Source organism: Aristolochia californica, unplaced genomic scaffold (assembly GCF_029961685.1).
Source record: "Aristolochia californica isolate CCGP_79_NKW_82.1479 unplaced genomic scaffold, dmAriCali1.0.hap1 SCAF_9, whole genome shotgun sequence".
NCBI classification, from domain to species: domain Eukaryota; kingdom Viridiplantae; phylum Streptophyta; class Magnoliopsida; order Piperales; family Aristolochiaceae; genus Aristolochia; species Aristolochia californica.
The window spans coordinates 35,390,103-35,406,243 of record NW_027182290.1 but is presented as its reverse complement, the minus strand read 5'-3'; the positions used below and the strand labels follow the sequence as shown (position 1 = coordinate 35,406,243).

Below are 16,141 nucleotides of genomic sequence, written 5' to 3'. Positions count from 1 at the left end.
TCTTAGCTGTAGATGCTATAAAGTTTGTTCCAGCAGTTTTAATAATTTGCAGGCTTTTCAGGTATTAGTCTTCTTCGATGGCCTCGATACGGAGCCAGCACAGAGAAGGAATATCTGTGAAATGTAACTGCAAATCTGAAGACGAACAGTATCAGGATTCAGGATGACAGAAACTGGAAACATAAAAAGGAAGCTGCCTGCAAAAGAACCAAAACGGAAAAACAACCACTCTTTTCAACTTCGAAGTGAGATTATGGCTGTTATTTTCACTAAAAAGCAAACAGTTTTGCTTCCATGCATGGGAATCACGTACTAGCAATGAACACAAATTCTACACTGGGTCTACGCCAGCAGAGAGCTGTGGAGGGCACGAGCATATCCGGGAAACGAAACCAGGAGATCAGCAAGGGCAAACGATGAATCGTGGCCCACCAAGCAAGAGCTCGAAAGCTTTGACCGTAAGCACTGAACCCGATTGATGGGAAAGCCTAAGGAATCACTCTTCTCCAGCCATTAACAAGACTCTTATGCTTTTGCAGGTAGGTGGGATGTTTCTCCATTTTCGAATACGCGTCTGCTTCCGTCTCAGCTAGAATGAGTTAGGGTCTTGGTCGTGCAGAGAATCTAGTTTCTTTTACAGACGATGTAGGCTAGTTTGGTTCAGGTTAAGACAGTGCTATTCAAAACTCTTTTGAATTCTGCGGAATTTCTATCTAAAATGACCCGGAAATCATCCATTTATGGTTCCTGCATCAATTATGCTGACACTTGTAGGGTTTTGGATGAATAAGTGGGTGGAAGACACGCAGAGGTCGAAGCATATCCCAGACCAGAAGGGTGTGGTGTGGCAGACAGTAAGGCCACAGATGTCGCCACTTCCAAAACAACTCCAGTACATAGATAAATCCTTCCGCCGTTATCACGGGGAGGACTGTCAGCCAGCTGAAATCAACTACTACATTGAACTGACCTTAGAAAATACCAGCGCCCGCACCTCCACTCTGAAATCCGCCGTGCCAAATTTAGGCTTTTTCCCCCCCATGAAACTAAGGGCAGCCCATTTGGGAAGGAAGAATTTACGTTTATTAATTGTGAGAGAGGGCTTACTGAACCCTAGTCATTTTTTTATGGGCATTATACCCAACTTCACATAGTATCATAGCACGTACGGGTCTCCACTCAAATTATTCACATGTAGAGCTACAAAAGAGAACCTACATGTGAGGGAATGTTAAAAAATTAGTGAATACAAAGTTTTTTAGTTGGGAAAGAAGTTTAGTAAATTGGGTAGTAAATTTGGGATGAGTCTTTGACCTAACTTCACAAAAATAATATATCATTTTTCTATACTGGGGGGGCTGGGATGATCTTCAACCGCTTGACACCCTTCAACAATTGAAGTCGTTAGTGGAGTGCATATGACATTTTATCAGGATGCAGGGGATGAAGCGGTCCTTCATCTCCACGGTTTAAAATTCTTCATCCCAAAGAATGCCATATTTGATCTTCTTTGAGATGAAGGACGCGCGACAGACACACGACGCTTCCTTTACCCCTCTCTCCTCGCACCCCCCTCTCTCGCGCGTCCTCATTTTCCTTTTTTTCTTCCTCTCTCCTGCACTCTGTCTCGAAAATTCTCTAAGCGGCAAAGCCCCAACGGACTGCGATTCGCCACCAGAGAAGTAGGAGACTCCATTGGATAAATTTTCGCAAGGGTTCTCTATTTCGAGGGGCTGAGAAACAGAGCTTAACAGGTTTCCGAGAGCCCTCTGTCTCGGAAACTCTCCACTCGGCGAAGCCCCAACGGGCTACGATTCGCCACTGGAGAAGCAAGAGACTCTGTCCGTGACATTTTTACTCAACCTCCGTCTCGATGGCAAACGACCCATCGGCAAAATTTCCACAGAAGGAGGAAGAAGGCTTCCGATTAAAATTTTCCTAAGTTAGGAAAATTTAATCAGTGCAGTACATTGAGTCACGCGCCGGACCGGGCTTATTGAACTGAGTCAACCCAGGCCAACTCGGACCGGGCCAACTAAAAATAAATAAAAAATAAAAATAAAAATAAAAATAAGCTCCAATTTTGGGCGTCCATAGGGTGGACATAGCTATCGCGGATGCTACTTGGGCACAGGTGGAGATGTCGGCATATAGACCTACTTTCAAGCTTGAGGACAAGCCGTATTGATCTGCACCGTAAATTCGATTGGAGTTTGATTAGCTGCCTGGATTGATTTTCTTTGTTTGTCGTGATCTCTGGTTTTTCGGCGTCGTGGGAAGAAGACACTGTTGGAAATTTTGATTTTCCTAAGTTAGGAAAAAATTAATGTGGCGCCGGTTCAACGCCTGACACAACCCAGCACTATATCAATTTTATTACTATATTAAACTTCATATTTAAGTCTTTGGTAAATAAAATATAATTAAAGTATGCATTGGATTAATTAATTACTTTTAATTTTGTGAAAATATATTATTAATTAATACCATATAAAAAATCTATCTTACGTTATTAATATAATATTTTTTTATTCATTAATCATATTTATTTTTTATTTACTCTTTTGTATTAGTGATTTAATAGTGGTAATTAAAATATTGTTAACTCAAACACTTCGTTTAATTAACTCATTTTTATAATTAATAAAATCAATGGTTTTAAATTTCGAAGATAAAGATGAAGATGAACTTGTCCACACTAACACCCTATTTCGAAGATTTCGAACATGAACTTGTCCACATTAACACCCATTTTGAAGATGAAGATCATGTAGATGCATGAGATGAAGATGAAGATGAAGATGAAGATCAAATTTCCAGTTTGTTGACTAACCCCCCTTAAAGTTGGAGGAGAAGGACAAGGCTCTCTATGTCAATTATCTTCGAAAATCAATTTGTAGCCTTTAGCAAGCTTAAAGTTCATCTAGGTCATCACTTCAACCTCAAAGACTTGCTTTTTTCAAACTGAAATTCATCAAAATTATAGAGATTTGGGGGAGGTGTTGAAGAGGTAAAGTCAGGAGGGCAATAATGTAAATGTTAGGGTATCAGTGGTCTTTACTGCCAATGAAGATGTATTATTGTAATTACACAGTCCATAACTCTCTAAACAAATGCAGTAACTGTTTATGAATTTTTCCCTTGTTTAGGTGAGTCTTCGCGAGACGGTGGGCCGGCGAAGTTCGTCTCCGAAGATGCCAGTGCCACCACCTCTCATCGTTCCTAACCCAAACTCCATTCATTGAGGCATTGCGTCGAACGGCTTTTCAGAGACACCTTTGCCGCAGTCGAGGGCATTTTGGTAATTTTAAATCTTTCCTCTTTGTTCAGAGTCTCCACTGCCCTAGACGCCTTCCGAGTCTGTCGTTCTCGTCTGATTAATGCTTAGTTATAAGAGACTCGATCTGATCGTTAATGTTCCGGAATTCTTTGTTTTCGTTTGTTTGGGCTTGGTCCTCGTCGCAGGTGTTGAAGCCGCTAATCGATCCCAGTATGGAGCCTATGGATATCGTAGGGAAGTCGAAAGAGGATGTGTCGTTACCTAAGGGTGAGATTTTCGTTCCTTGTTCTTCTCTAACTTGTGTTATATAATTTTTTTTATCGTTTCTTGATGATTGGAGATTTAGGTTTTTGGTATTGTGTATTTAAACTGGTAATTGTTTTATTGGATGTGATTTTACGACCTGAGTATGTTTATTGTCCTGCCGGCCTGACTGTTTGTTTTTTATTTTCTATTTTCGAGTTTAATTTTAGTTGTTGATTAGGGATTAGGATTGCCTAAGTGTTGTTTCTGCACTATAACTGTATGCAATTAGAATTTCAGAAGGTTGAGACAAACTAATCAATTGTATGAAGATATTCAAAGAGTGACTTTGCGCATATAAGCTTTAACGAGCAGTGATGATGATCTCAAAATTTGTGTAGGCCAAGGATTTACCTGTTATTCTTTTTGTTCATATCTTAGTGTCTTCTGCAGTTTGTATCATACTTCGAGCATTGGCATAGGCGATGAGGCTGCACTTAGGTAAAAAGTGGATAATGCTTCAACTTGTTTTTGTTTTTATAGTGATGGATGGGAAAGCTAACCCTTACTATTGAGGAGCATCTTTTCTTTTTCACATTTTCTACTTATACAAACGATTGTCCATTATAAGTAACAGGAAGAAATTTTGTCTGGCTTTTTCAGAAGTTCTATATGGTGAGTACAACCATCGTTTCAGATTCACTAATGTTTCTGAACTTGTGACCTGCCTATTGGGTAGTTTTTTTCTGACAGTGTTAAATGTTCACATGGATTGAAATTACATGCACACACACTTCATCGATACCCCAGCCTAGTTGTGTATGAATAACAACTTTTTTCTTGAGGTTGTTACTGTTTTATCTGCTTACTTGGGCTAATGAAGCATTGCAGTTTGTGTTTATCGATGGGCTTAAAGCATGTTATGTAATTCTTTGAGAGCTTTTGTGATGATTAGAATTTTATAATAAGTTCCAACGGTTTTTCTTTTTGGTTGTCTTCCTCCTGATTGCACAATCATTAGTACCACTTATGAGGAACAATGGAAGGCTGGGTTTGTCCTTTTTCAGCAACTTCATTTCCTGTTGCTTCCATAACCAAATACAATATAATTTTATGAACCTTGATAGTATGGATTCAGGCATGAATGGGGTGTCCATCTCCAGGGTTCTTGGGGACTCATTCTGTTTTTTCATGCTGAGCAGAAAAGTTCATGTTCCATTTCTTATCCTTAGTTGGCAAAAGTAGTGCTTGAACTTCTAAGTGTATTTAACCAGTATATTTCCACAATACAATGTTAGTGGTTTGGTTTGGTCTAGGAATTGGATCTTTGAAAAAAGCAAGTTTCACCAGCTTGATAAAACTAGTGCAGTTCAATATAGGGGAAAATGAGAAAGGAAAAAGTTTTGTGCAAACACTAGGTTCTTCAAGTGTATAGAACAGTTTTAGAATCAAAATCAAATTGTTTGCAGTAAAGAATTGTTTGTAACTATGTGCGGTGCAGCTGTGAGCTGTTTGTCTCTTTTGTGAGATAAGAACGCTTAGACCAGGGTTTGTTTTTAGGAGAGGATACTGGGGAAGGATTTGATCTTGGTTATTTTAGGTTGTTATAGGATTAAGGCAGTGTGATGCATGTTGTGAGTCTCAACTAATTTCCCGATTTTTATGAATGAACCTTATGAATTTACTCCATAAATTTTCAATAATGTCGGCAATTCATTCTTATGATGCTTCTCTTGTATCACTACATGTTGTTGTTATTTGTATGGGTCATATAAATGTGTAGTCACAATGGACCCTATGGAGATCTTTACATGGTTTAGCTGTTTACTGTGGTTGATGTGAACTTGTTACTTCTGTTTCCAGCAACAATGTTCAAGATCATTAAGGAAATGCTGCCTCCAGATGTTCGTGTTGCGAGGGATGCACAAGATCTTCTCGTTGAATGCTGTGTTGGTAAAAAGTCAATATCTGATGGTTTAATGTTTTGTGATGTTTAAGAGCGACTTTTTCTTTGCTATCAGGAGCATACCATTATCCATGTAAGTTTGGTGTTTCACCAAAGGGCAGCGTTATAATAGATGCAAGGAGACTAGATTCCAACACCACTCACTATAGGTTAGAAAAGATACGCTATTTATACATTGATTCTGCCTGATTTCATGTTCAGGTGGTTACCCTCTCACTCTTATCGTGTATCCACTTCTTTAGTCATCTCTTGATACCCTGGTTCTTCCGCTCCTGCTTGGCATCTTTGGTGCTATTATGATGAGATTGTGCATTTGTTTTCTGATATTAATTTTCTTGGAGTCTTATTTCAAGATCAGTGAATCGCGTTGCTTATAGTCTAGCAAAATCAGGTATAACAAGATCTTGTCTTTCAGTTCATTTCTCCTCTGGTGCTGGAGGGCTCTCTCCTCCCCCTTTTCAATCTGTTAAAAAAATGACTGAAGAAGTAATTTACTGGGCATCTAGGCTGATATTTTACATGCATAATGGTTTGACTGTCATCTTTCAAATGATTGAAGCACTAGAAAAACTACAGCCACTCCTTAATAACCAATAACGATGACCGAATTGCGACCTACAATGAAAAAATTATTATCATTCATCAATTTCACAATCTAGTAACATGTTTCATCTATGAATTAAGAACTTGATGACTGAAATATAGTAAAGGATATCTAGGCTGACCAATTTAGATACCGATGGTTTTGACTGTTAGCTTTCAAATTATTTAAGCATTCTTGCAGTCACTCCTTAATTAGTGACATAATGATGACCCAACTGTTACTTACAATAAGAAACTTGTTACCACTCAGCAATCTCACAACCGTACAACTTGTTTTATCCATGAATGAAGAACTTAGTAGAATGCAGTAATGGGACGTACACTTATTTTATGCCCAAAGTACTGAATATTGGTCTCGTAATTTGTTTTCTCTGCTTCCAATAGCTTCTCATACAAGATGAAATTCTGGTGCTTTTGCAGAGTTTATTAACCTCATTTCATCAGAGTCCAATGAAGTATGTAGCAGAGAAGAGAAAAGAACGATTGCACCTGAACATGTTCTTAAGGCTTTAGAGGTTTCTACTTGGGCCATATTGTTTGGCTTTTTCCATTTACTTTTATGGTTCTTATTTTCTCAACATTGTTTATTTGGTGAGAAATGGACGTGTTGATCTATTTTCTCTCTTATCCAGTGTTCTGTTCTTTTATTTGTTCCATGTTGCATTTTTTTCTGGGCTACGTAAAACCAGGACCAGTAAACGTGGATATTTGGATGGTGACTTTTGTAACATGTGTTTGTAGTACACGTTGATGGTCTGATAATTGTGTCCAGGTCCTTGGATTCGGTGAATATATTGAAGAGGTTTATGCTGCTTATGAACAACATAAGCTTGAAACTCTGGTACGTATGACCGACTTCTTTTCCTCAAAATTTTCTTTCCTCCATAGATTTACAGTTCATCATACATTTCCATCTTCGAAGGATTCTCCCAAGGGTGGTAAGTGGAGTGGTGGTGGTGTCGAGATGACTGAAGAAGAAGCATTAGCTGAGCAACAAAGGATGTTTGCTGAGGCCCGTGCCAGAATGAACAATGGTGTGAGCTTACCAAAACAGTCAGACTCAGAACGAAGTGTAGACGGATAATCATGACTAGCTCCAAAAAGTGCATCCTGGATTTGTCCCATATCGATCGGGTATACGAGCCTACTTGAATCTCTACTCTGTATCTACTTACCTATTAAATGTAAAATTATCAGATGGATTTTATTTTCGTTCTAATTTTAAAATGTGAAATGGGTCTCATTTTCGTCTAATCCAACCTTTACATCCCTCTGTTAAGAATCCTGACCAAGTTAGACAGATGGCCTTGGCCTTTATCTCGGTTATCGATCAAGATTGCACTTCATGCTCTGAGCACTTTTATGATTTAAATGTGTCTAGCAATTTCAACAAGCTTGTGTTTTAGTATACATTTCGACAGGCATTTATGAAAAGTGGCTCAAGATGTTCGATCCCACAAGAGAAGGAATCTGATATTGCCGCATGGTTAAATGTCTGTACTCGAGAAGAAAGTCATAAAGATTTGTTTTTCTGTTCCAATTGCCTACGTGCCATCAAACATTGTTTTCCCGATTAACCTAAGACGAATTTATTTAAAGAATTATTAGGATAATCCTGACTCTTCATTATCAAATATCATTGCCTTCTCTCCCTCGGTGTTTTTTTTTTTTCTTTTGTTTTGCTTTTCAAGACCTCTAGTTGTGGATGAAATGAAAAACAAAGAGCTTTTAGTAGTTAAATAATCTACTTTTTGCAAGTCCCTTTTACGTTATCTCCCTTTTTTTTGTTTTCTAAAGTAGTGAGAAATAAGATTTCATTGAAGCTCCAAAAAATGATAAATTACATTTACAAAAGAGGAAATTAACAGCAAGAACAAACATTGCAAAATCAGAAATACAATCAAAGGGGAAAGGTGCTGTTAACAACAAGATGTTGCCAACAAGCAAACACAATCAAGGTACACAGGGTTTGTGAAACAAAGACCTCTTCAAGATCCATTGATCACAGGCAGTGAAGGACGACTCTTTTATCTCATAATCGTAGAATTTGGCCACTTTCAGAAGAAAATAAAACAGGACAAGGGAAATAGACAGGATTTGGAATTTCCTGTAAACTCTTCTTTTATCTCTTACAAGTCAACAAAACACAAGGAAAAATAAACACAGCAGTAAATCAATGTTCCAAAGTTTACTGGCCCACCTTTAAAACGACAGTATGGATATTCGTACACTAAAGTGGAAAAGACTTCCACCCATCGTTCAATGCAATCATATAGACTCCCCAGTTCTTCTCCTCAATGTTCCAACCATATCAACCTGTGTTTCTCATGCCTGCAGCTATCCCATTAATAGTAATAAGCAACGCATCTCTAAGCCTATCGTTGTCCTCGTCTTGCCTTAACCTACGTAATATCTCCACTTGTAACATATTAAGTGGGTTGAGATATGGAAGTCGGCCCTCAATAAGCCTACGTAAACTACGGTTATTCTCTGAAAGTTTTCCATGTCCACTAACGATCAAGACATACTTCTCAGTGGTCGTGAGCTCCTTCCTCAGTTCAGCACCAAGCTGTCTCCTGGGCGCTGACACTAACATCTCATCATAGTGCTTCGTTATGTGTACATCGGCTTTTCCAAGAACCATTTCTATTAAGTCTATAGTGCACTGGAAGAAAGGCCACTCTCTATACATGGCCCTTAAGTCACCAGTATGACCCTTTTCACATGCACCCTCAAGGCCAGTTCCCACTCCCAGCCATGAAGGGAGGACAAATCGAGTTTGAGTCCATGCAAAGATCCATGGTATGGCCCGGAGATGCCCAATCCCTGTCGAGTTCTTCCTTCTGGTGGGTCTGCTTCCAATATTCAGGTAGCCCAACTCAGCTTGCGGTGTAGCCTCCTGGAAGTAGGTTAGGAACTCGGGATTCTCATAGACTGTGCTCCTGTAAGTATGACAGCTTAATTTTGAAATCTCTTCCATTACGTTTCGCCATCTTTCTTCTCTTGGAGGAAGTGGAGGCCGCAATGTTGCAAGAAGCACAGCTGTTGTGTAGATTTCGAGCTGCCTCACAGCTGTTTGGGGAAGACCAAACTTAGCTTGGACCATCTCTCCTTGTTCTGTTGACCGTAGTGTTCCCTAATAAAATACAAAAAAGTAAAAAATGGTGAAAGCAAAAGAGATCCAGCCATGTGCCAAGGCTCTTAAGTTAATAAAGAGGAACTTTACTGGCTGGAAGTCTTTTACAGTATTAGACTGAATTACCATCACAGAGCCAGGTGGTTGAGATTGAATAGCAAGATATGTTGGCCCACCACCACGACCAATACTTCCTCCACGACCATGAAAGAGTGTAACCTTAATTCCATACTCATTACAGGCAGCTACAACATTCTCTTGGGCTTTGTACAGTTCCCATGCTGCAGTGAACCGGCCAGCATCTTTACCTGAGTCCGAATAACCAACCATAACCTGTACATGGTTTTAAAAGGTAAGCCACCTTTAAATATGTATACCAGCAGTAAAAAAAAAAAAAAACACATTGAATTTAGTGAAACTAATTACCTCCTGGTGACCATTGTGATTTTTTATTACGTGTTCCCGGTACCAATCAATAGACAACAACTTTCTGATTACAGAACCAGCTTCTCTCAAATCCTTAACTGTTTCAAATAGAGGGACAACGCGTAACCTAATCCAAGTGTAACTGATCAGCCTTGAAACAAAATTCATGAATGAACCAGCAAAGAGATGTACAAGTGTTTAACAGGTTGATATTGTCTTACGTTCCACCAGGACATGGTCTACCAAGCTCACCACTTACAGAAAGTTGGGCATCTTTCTGTAAGAGCTCAACTGCTAGAACATCACTTGCCTGACAAAGAGAATGAACCATCATTACACTACCTTTGCAAGATTTTTAAATGAAGCAAGGAAAAAAAAAAAAAGTATCACATAACTAATACATACATTAGAGGCCATAGAAATAACATATGCTCCAAGTGAGTCATTCCCTAGCTCAGCAGCAACTCTGAATGTGTCTAAGACCTCTTTCACATCAGGAGAAACCTGAAGAGGTCCAAGTTAAAAAAGAGGTTTTACATATGTGCATGACATTAAGAGGAACAGCAGTTTTAAAATGGGAATTGTGGCACAACTAGATTGTTTTTCAATTTCATGCATCAGTCAGGCACTACCTTAAATTGTCAAGGTACAGAGGAAGACATCCTAACCCTAATTAGTCACCCAACAGGCTGCAAAAGAAGTGGCTTCTCTTTGAAATTGGTTCTCCACCATCCACAAAATTGGACGACTAGGATAATTATATTGGCATCACTGTGTTGTAAATCAATTTAGTAACCAAAATGTCTTCACAAAGAATTTCTCAGCAAAAGAATCATTCTCATAGATTCGGAAAACAGACATCTGAAGTAATTCAGTAACACTGTTAAGTAATTAAAAGACTTGAGATCAAACAAGTAACAACAAGATCAGCTCACTTCGATGCTTGGAGGAACTAGTGGCCTCTTGTTTTTAAGTTCTCTGGTTAGAAATTCCAGTTTTGCTTCTTCATCCCACTCACTGTAAACACCCATATCTAAGTATTCTGTAATTGCATCCAGTGTCTCAGCATGTCTTCCAGATTCCTGATGAAAAAATAAACTTAAAAAAGTGTGCATGAGGAAATGTAATTAACCAAAAATTAGACATCTAAGTCTAACTCACCTGACGCAGATCAAGCTTCATTAGTACCATACCAAAAGTTGCTACCCTGCGGATCAGGTCTGCAAGTCGGCCATCAGCAAGGATGCCTGACCCACATGATTGCTGCCAACAAGAATTGATGGTCATCATACAGTGCCATCCTGTGAGTTTCACATACAAAAAGCTAGGAAGAATCCTTGTACCAGAGATTCATAGCACAAAATTAGTGGTTCCAGAAGTTGATCTGAGGTTTCATAGTAATCCAAAGGATCATGGTCTGCGGGAAGACCTTCGAGTAGAAGTTCTAGCCGCCTTCTTGTCTTCAGAAGCTACATAATCAGAAACGAGTGTAAATATTGTACCTAGCATTCAAAATACTAAGTCAATATACCAATAAATTCTACCTCTGACTTTCTTCTTACAACAGAGAGAGAGAGAGAGAGAGACCTTGTCTTTTACATTACCAAGAACAACTCTGTAAGGAGCAATGCCAGGTCGCTCAGGCAGGCTCGGCTCCAGGAGTTTATGAAAGCTAGACTTTCCTACTTGAGATTCTGCAAATAATTTTCTTTTAGCAAGGAGCTGGGAGGAGGTAAATGAACTACATCGATTAAAACTTGCTGAAGTTGGGGCAGATGGCTGAGAAGAATTTGGAGGTAAAACATTGAAGGACATGCTTCCCATGGCAATATTTCCATTTCCCAATTTTTTTTGACCATTTTGAGCAGAAAGTTGTGATGAGAAATCGGCATCTGCTGAGCCCCTGGCATTCTGCATGAACATCCAGATAATATAAATATAATACAAAGACTTGAGAACATAAACCACTCTTTTTTCCACACATTACCTGATGATTAAGTGCCATGTAATCAGATCCAGGAAACTGTAAAATGGGACATTTTGTATCACCACCCTCAAATTCTACATAACAAATAAAACCAAACAAATTACCTGGCAAAGTTGGCCTAAAGCAGTGCTGTAAGTATGTTATACAACAGAAGTATGCACCACGGAAATATACAACATCCCTTTTAACTTCTCTCATCAGTATAATACACTTTTTTTTTCTTGCATAAACAAACCTGTGCATGAGGGTAAATCTGCACCGGCAGGAAGTTGAGATGGCAAAGTTGAAGTTTGTTGAATGTAGGGCTTTATATTACTCCAACTCTCATGCCGGTCATCAGACTCATTTTCTGTAGAGACACATGAATAATAGTTAGATTACCTGGATATAATTCAAAATATTATCATCTAACTAGTCAAGCTTTTTTATTACTTCAGGCACAGAAATGGACAAACAATCCAGTTTCATCAATTCATTTTACATTGACAATTCATAAATCGCCTTAAATGACAAACACATTTAAGGGGCTAGCACTGGCTCAACATATGGAATAAAAAAACCCTCAATATCCACACCTTTCTCTAGGATTTCATGTGCAAGTCTCTCCAACCGACCACTGCATCTACTCATGGAAAGTTCAAATCTGAGATTGTCAACCTCTCGGGTAAAAAGATCAATTGCCATCCACCTTGACAAAAGAGATACATCCCTTGTGACCTAGATAAACAAACATGAACCTCAGTCCTTAAGATGGGTTCATATCCTCAAATAAGAAAAGACAGGTTCGAGTGAGAGAGAGAGAGAGCGACAGAGACAGAAAGAGAGAAATTTTCACTTGTCAAAGAAAGCAACAAGAAAGAGACGTGACCTTACTTTTGCAGTTACATTTGGGTTTCCATCTCTGTCACCTCCCATCCAAGAGCCAAACCTTATTGGAGTCGAAGTCAATGGAAGTGGATGTCCTGTATGCTGAAGGGGAGTAAAAAGAATTCAAACAGCAACTAGACAAAATACCACATGGTATTATTAAAGCCAAATATGTGATAAAACTGACCTTTTTAAGAGCAGTGCTTACACGACGTAAATAATGAGGCACAGCTTTCCAGAGGGACTGCTCCACAATATGCAACCCTAAAGGAGGACACATCTATCACTAATTGGTTTACTCTGTGCTGATCACATGTTTAGGTTACATCAAATAGATTGGCAACCAGATGTAGAACCATTTTATTTTTTTGTTTTCTCATCTTAAGGCATGAAATTAAATCTACATTACAGAGTGGTTAGAAGATGATGGACCAGAATAGTGTAAAAGGATTAATCTAGCCAACACCGACATAGTTGGCCCAAGTCTTCGAAAAAATATCGGAAATTCTTATCATAATTGCTAGAAATAGTACAATAAGTCACATCATACTCATTACATACTCATCACCATAAAAATGATTTTAGTTGATGTTAATTTACCAGCCCGAGCTTCATCAACTGGAGTAGGCTTACGGCGTCTTAATTCATCTGTCTGCCAGACTGCTGTTATCTCTCTCACCTACCAAAACAAAAATTAACACCAGGTTCCATGAAAAAAATAAACGCGAGGGAGAGTTTGTGAGAGACATTATTTGTCACAGAGCAGTACCAGATCTTCAATCAGCTTCTCTCTATCTTCATGTGTTAGATCAGGACGATCATTGAACTCGAGAAGATGCTGTAAAGGTGAGCATTAGAGACTTGCTATTAACATGAAATGTAATCTAGAGCATCTATTTTGAAACAGTGAGAAAAGAGGATTCGTTATGAAGGAAGCTCCCAAATGGAACTATATCAACAAATATCAAAGATTAAATAGAATACCAAAAAGCATTTCTTTTGACTCCAAGCTTGAGTACAGCTTGACCATATTGAAGAGAAGAAATTTGTGCAAAGGCAGTCAAAGGAAACATGTCATAGAAACAAAAAAGAACAAAAAAAAGAAAATTGACCAAAGGCAGCTGGCCCATTCAGCTGATTTTTGTTTGTTTCTGTTTTTCTCTGAATTAATAAATTAAAAATTAAAAAAAGAGATAAACTTACAGCAATTCTTATGTGCTTATACTGCAGGGTACGTCTGTTTATTTGTGTAGGGTGTGCAGTTAGGACAATCTCAACCTCCTGTACATCAGAATAATAAAAGGGAAAAATAGAAAACAGCATCAGTACAACTTCATTTACCTTCCTCTATAAAGATAAACAGATAAACATAGAGACAAAACTAAGTTAAACTCCAACCTGCTTACAAACAGTGTCATATAAGTCTTGTGGTGGAACTCCACTTTGTATCAGTTTCTCAAATATGTCATCACAAGACTTTGATAAATGGGCTGCGGCACGAGATTTACGAACCCTACATTAAAAGTTACGAATTTGAATCCAGCCTTCGAAACAATCATAAAAAAATCACAAATAAACCTGGCAAAAGGTATTTTCCAATAACTATAAAGAAAAGACATACAAAATTTCTGCCGCATCCAGGAAAAAAAAATTGTTTGGTTATATTTCTGCATTCAAAATATGCATTGAAAAACTCATAAAAAAGAACGCCTGATTAACCTTAGTGAAAAAACTTTGTACAAGATATCCAAGGGCTGAACATTTAAATTACCTGTGAAATGTCTCTGCAGTACCCATAAGGTTGAGGTAATGGCTGAAGGCACGTGCCAGTGTCAAGGCTTGTTCAAGAGTTATTTTTGATATCTCTGATGCCATCTGCTTCTCGAGCATCTCAGCTGTGTCCACAATTCCAGCAGCCCGCATGGAATTGGCACTCTATAGACATTAGACACCCAAGACAGCATATAAATACACATTGGAGGAAAAAAAAAAAGAAGAAGAAGAAGAGGACACAGAGAAGGATAGAAAGCAACTAGATATCCAAAACCAAACATCATTTCAAAGTAAATAAGTTTTCTTCTAGCTTGATTAGCCCCAGATGATGAAGATAATAGGGCACTGTTCTATACCATAAGTTTCACAGGGTGAAGAATGTGAACCTTCCATGCAAATACCCAGTTTATCTAAATTAACAACTCAAAAAGTTGCATAAAAGCCCAAAAAGCCGATTAGCAGAGAGACCCAGCGTAACAAGGAGAATTCGTGTGACAATGGGGCTCATCATCAAGATGACTCGATCAAATTGATATATTCATTGAACGACAGCAAAAGACAATCACGAACCCGAACAAGGAATCTCAACAGAACATTAAAAATAAACGCAAATTATAGAAAGAGAATAAAAAATCGTCATGGAATCTAAATGAAATAGATGACCAAAGATAACTAGCATCCACTGAAACGGAGAACAGCCACAACAAAGTTGAAGTGATGGAAGAGAGTTCCTCAAAGCACCTCAAATGAAAGTTAAAGCAACAACGTAAGTGTATATACTGAACCACTGGAAATAGAAATAAACGCATGTTCAGAAAATCTACACAGCAAAAAGCAGAAAAAAGTAAAGAGTAAAAAACAGAGAAATGAAAAAGAGTGAAACATTTTCCGGAGAAGTGAAAGACGATCATCATGTAAGTGAGTAAACGGATGATAACAGGGAATCAAGGAGGTGCATGAAAGTATTAAACAAGACACGTGAAGAAATAGAAGTAACCTGCGCAAGGATCCGGAGCCTTTCGATCTTCTCCGTGATCTCATGGACAACCTCCCGGTTGAGGATATCGTTAAGCAGATTCTGAAGCAACTTGCAGTCATCTTCAAAGGACTGGAAGGAGATCTCCTCTGCTATATCATCTGTTGTATCAGTCATTTTTACAGGGGCGAAGACAGGCTGAGCGAAAACTCAGAACAGGGGGAAGAGAGAGAGAGAGAGAGAGAACGAAAGCTCGGCTTTTCGCTCGGCTTTTTGTTTTTTTGTTTATTTGAAGTTATGAAGACAAGTCGAGTTTCTTCCACACGCATGAGACTCACGGGACTGGCCACCGGTGATCCTTTCGTATTGTTTCCTCTTCGGCCGTCCACGTCCATCCAGAGGAAGACAGAGAAAGCGGAACGACACTCCTGATGGTGGGCCATCCTGTACGGGAGGCGAAATTTTCTGGGTGTCAGCGGTGCCATTGACCGCGAGGAGATGTACACGCGGCCATTCCCGCGGAGTCTCAGCCGGTCGTTTGCTCCTTAGTTCGTAAATCGCGGCCTCAGGAGATAGGGCACAAGTCGGATCGGATTTACTGAACCCGAATCCGAAATAATCGTTCCGGTTCTCCCCGTTTCTACCCTGTCCCACTTCACCTCTTCTTGTTCTCTATTTACGACAGAGGTCTCAAGATTCTCTCGAGATTCGACATTCCCGATTCCGTTCGCTTATGTCTATTTTTGTCACATTACGTGTATTTTGTCGTATCGTATAAGAACACAAAAGTGATTATATAACGTGTAAATATCTTTCTCACTATTAATATCATAATGATATTATTTTAGGGAAAAAGTTTTGTTCAATCATCAACTTAAGGAGAG

At 38.8% G+C, this 16,141-nt stretch overlaps 2 protein-coding genes across 5 annotated transcripts; one reads left to right on the top strand and one right to left on the bottom strand.

Annotated features, from left to right (window-relative positions):
• Positions 1-522: 522 nt before the first annotated feature.
• LOC137941984 (protein Dr1 homolog) lies at positions 523-7,467 on the top strand. 4 transcript variants are annotated; one of them, XM_068787636.1, is made up of 7 exons: positions 523-539; positions 3,150-3,301; positions 3,466-3,547; positions 5,387-5,476; positions 6,513-6,607; positions 6,865-6,933; positions 7,015-7,466. In XM_068787636.1, exons 3-7 carry the CDS (start codon positions 3,493-3,495, stop codon positions 7,174-7,176), a joined length of 471 nt encoding a protein of 156 aa, XP_068643737.1. In that variant the 5' UTR covers positions 523-539; positions 3,150-3,301; positions 3,466-3,492; the 3' UTR covers positions 7,177-7,466. The 4 variants fall into 4 exon arrangements, with proteins under 4 accessions (XP_068643737.1, XP_068643735.1, XP_068643739.1 ...); XM_068787634.1 differs by lacking the exon at positions 523-539 and adding an exon at positions 648-664; XM_068787637.1 differs by lacking the exons at positions 523-539; positions 3,150-3,301 and adding an exon at positions 3,977-4,024 and having other exon boundaries at positions 3,465-3,547.
• Positions 7,468-8,181: 714 nt separating this feature from the next.
• On the bottom strand, positions 8,182-15,563 carry LOC137941275 (phosphoenolpyruvate carboxylase 4-like). The gene is made up of 20 exons (XM_068786608.1): positions 15,279-15,563; positions 14,280-14,443; positions 13,907-14,021; positions 13,712-13,789; positions 13,278-13,346; positions 13,109-13,187; positions 12,696-12,772; positions 12,515-12,610; positions 12,217-12,358; positions 11,877-11,990; positions 11,642-11,715; positions 11,242-11,565; positions 10,998-11,123; positions 10,816-10,917; positions 10,590-10,736; positions 10,060-10,158; positions 9,876-9,964; positions 9,655-9,781; positions 9,355-9,561; positions 8,182-9,228 (listed from the first exon to the last, which is right to left on the bottom strand). Exons 1-20 carry the CDS (start codon positions 15,432-15,434, stop codon positions 8,404-8,406), a joined length of 3,210 nt encoding a protein of 1,069 aa, XP_068642709.1. The 5' UTR covers positions 15,435-15,563; the 3' UTR covers positions 8,182-8,403.
• Between the last annotated feature and the right edge of the window lie 578 nt (positions 15,564-16,141).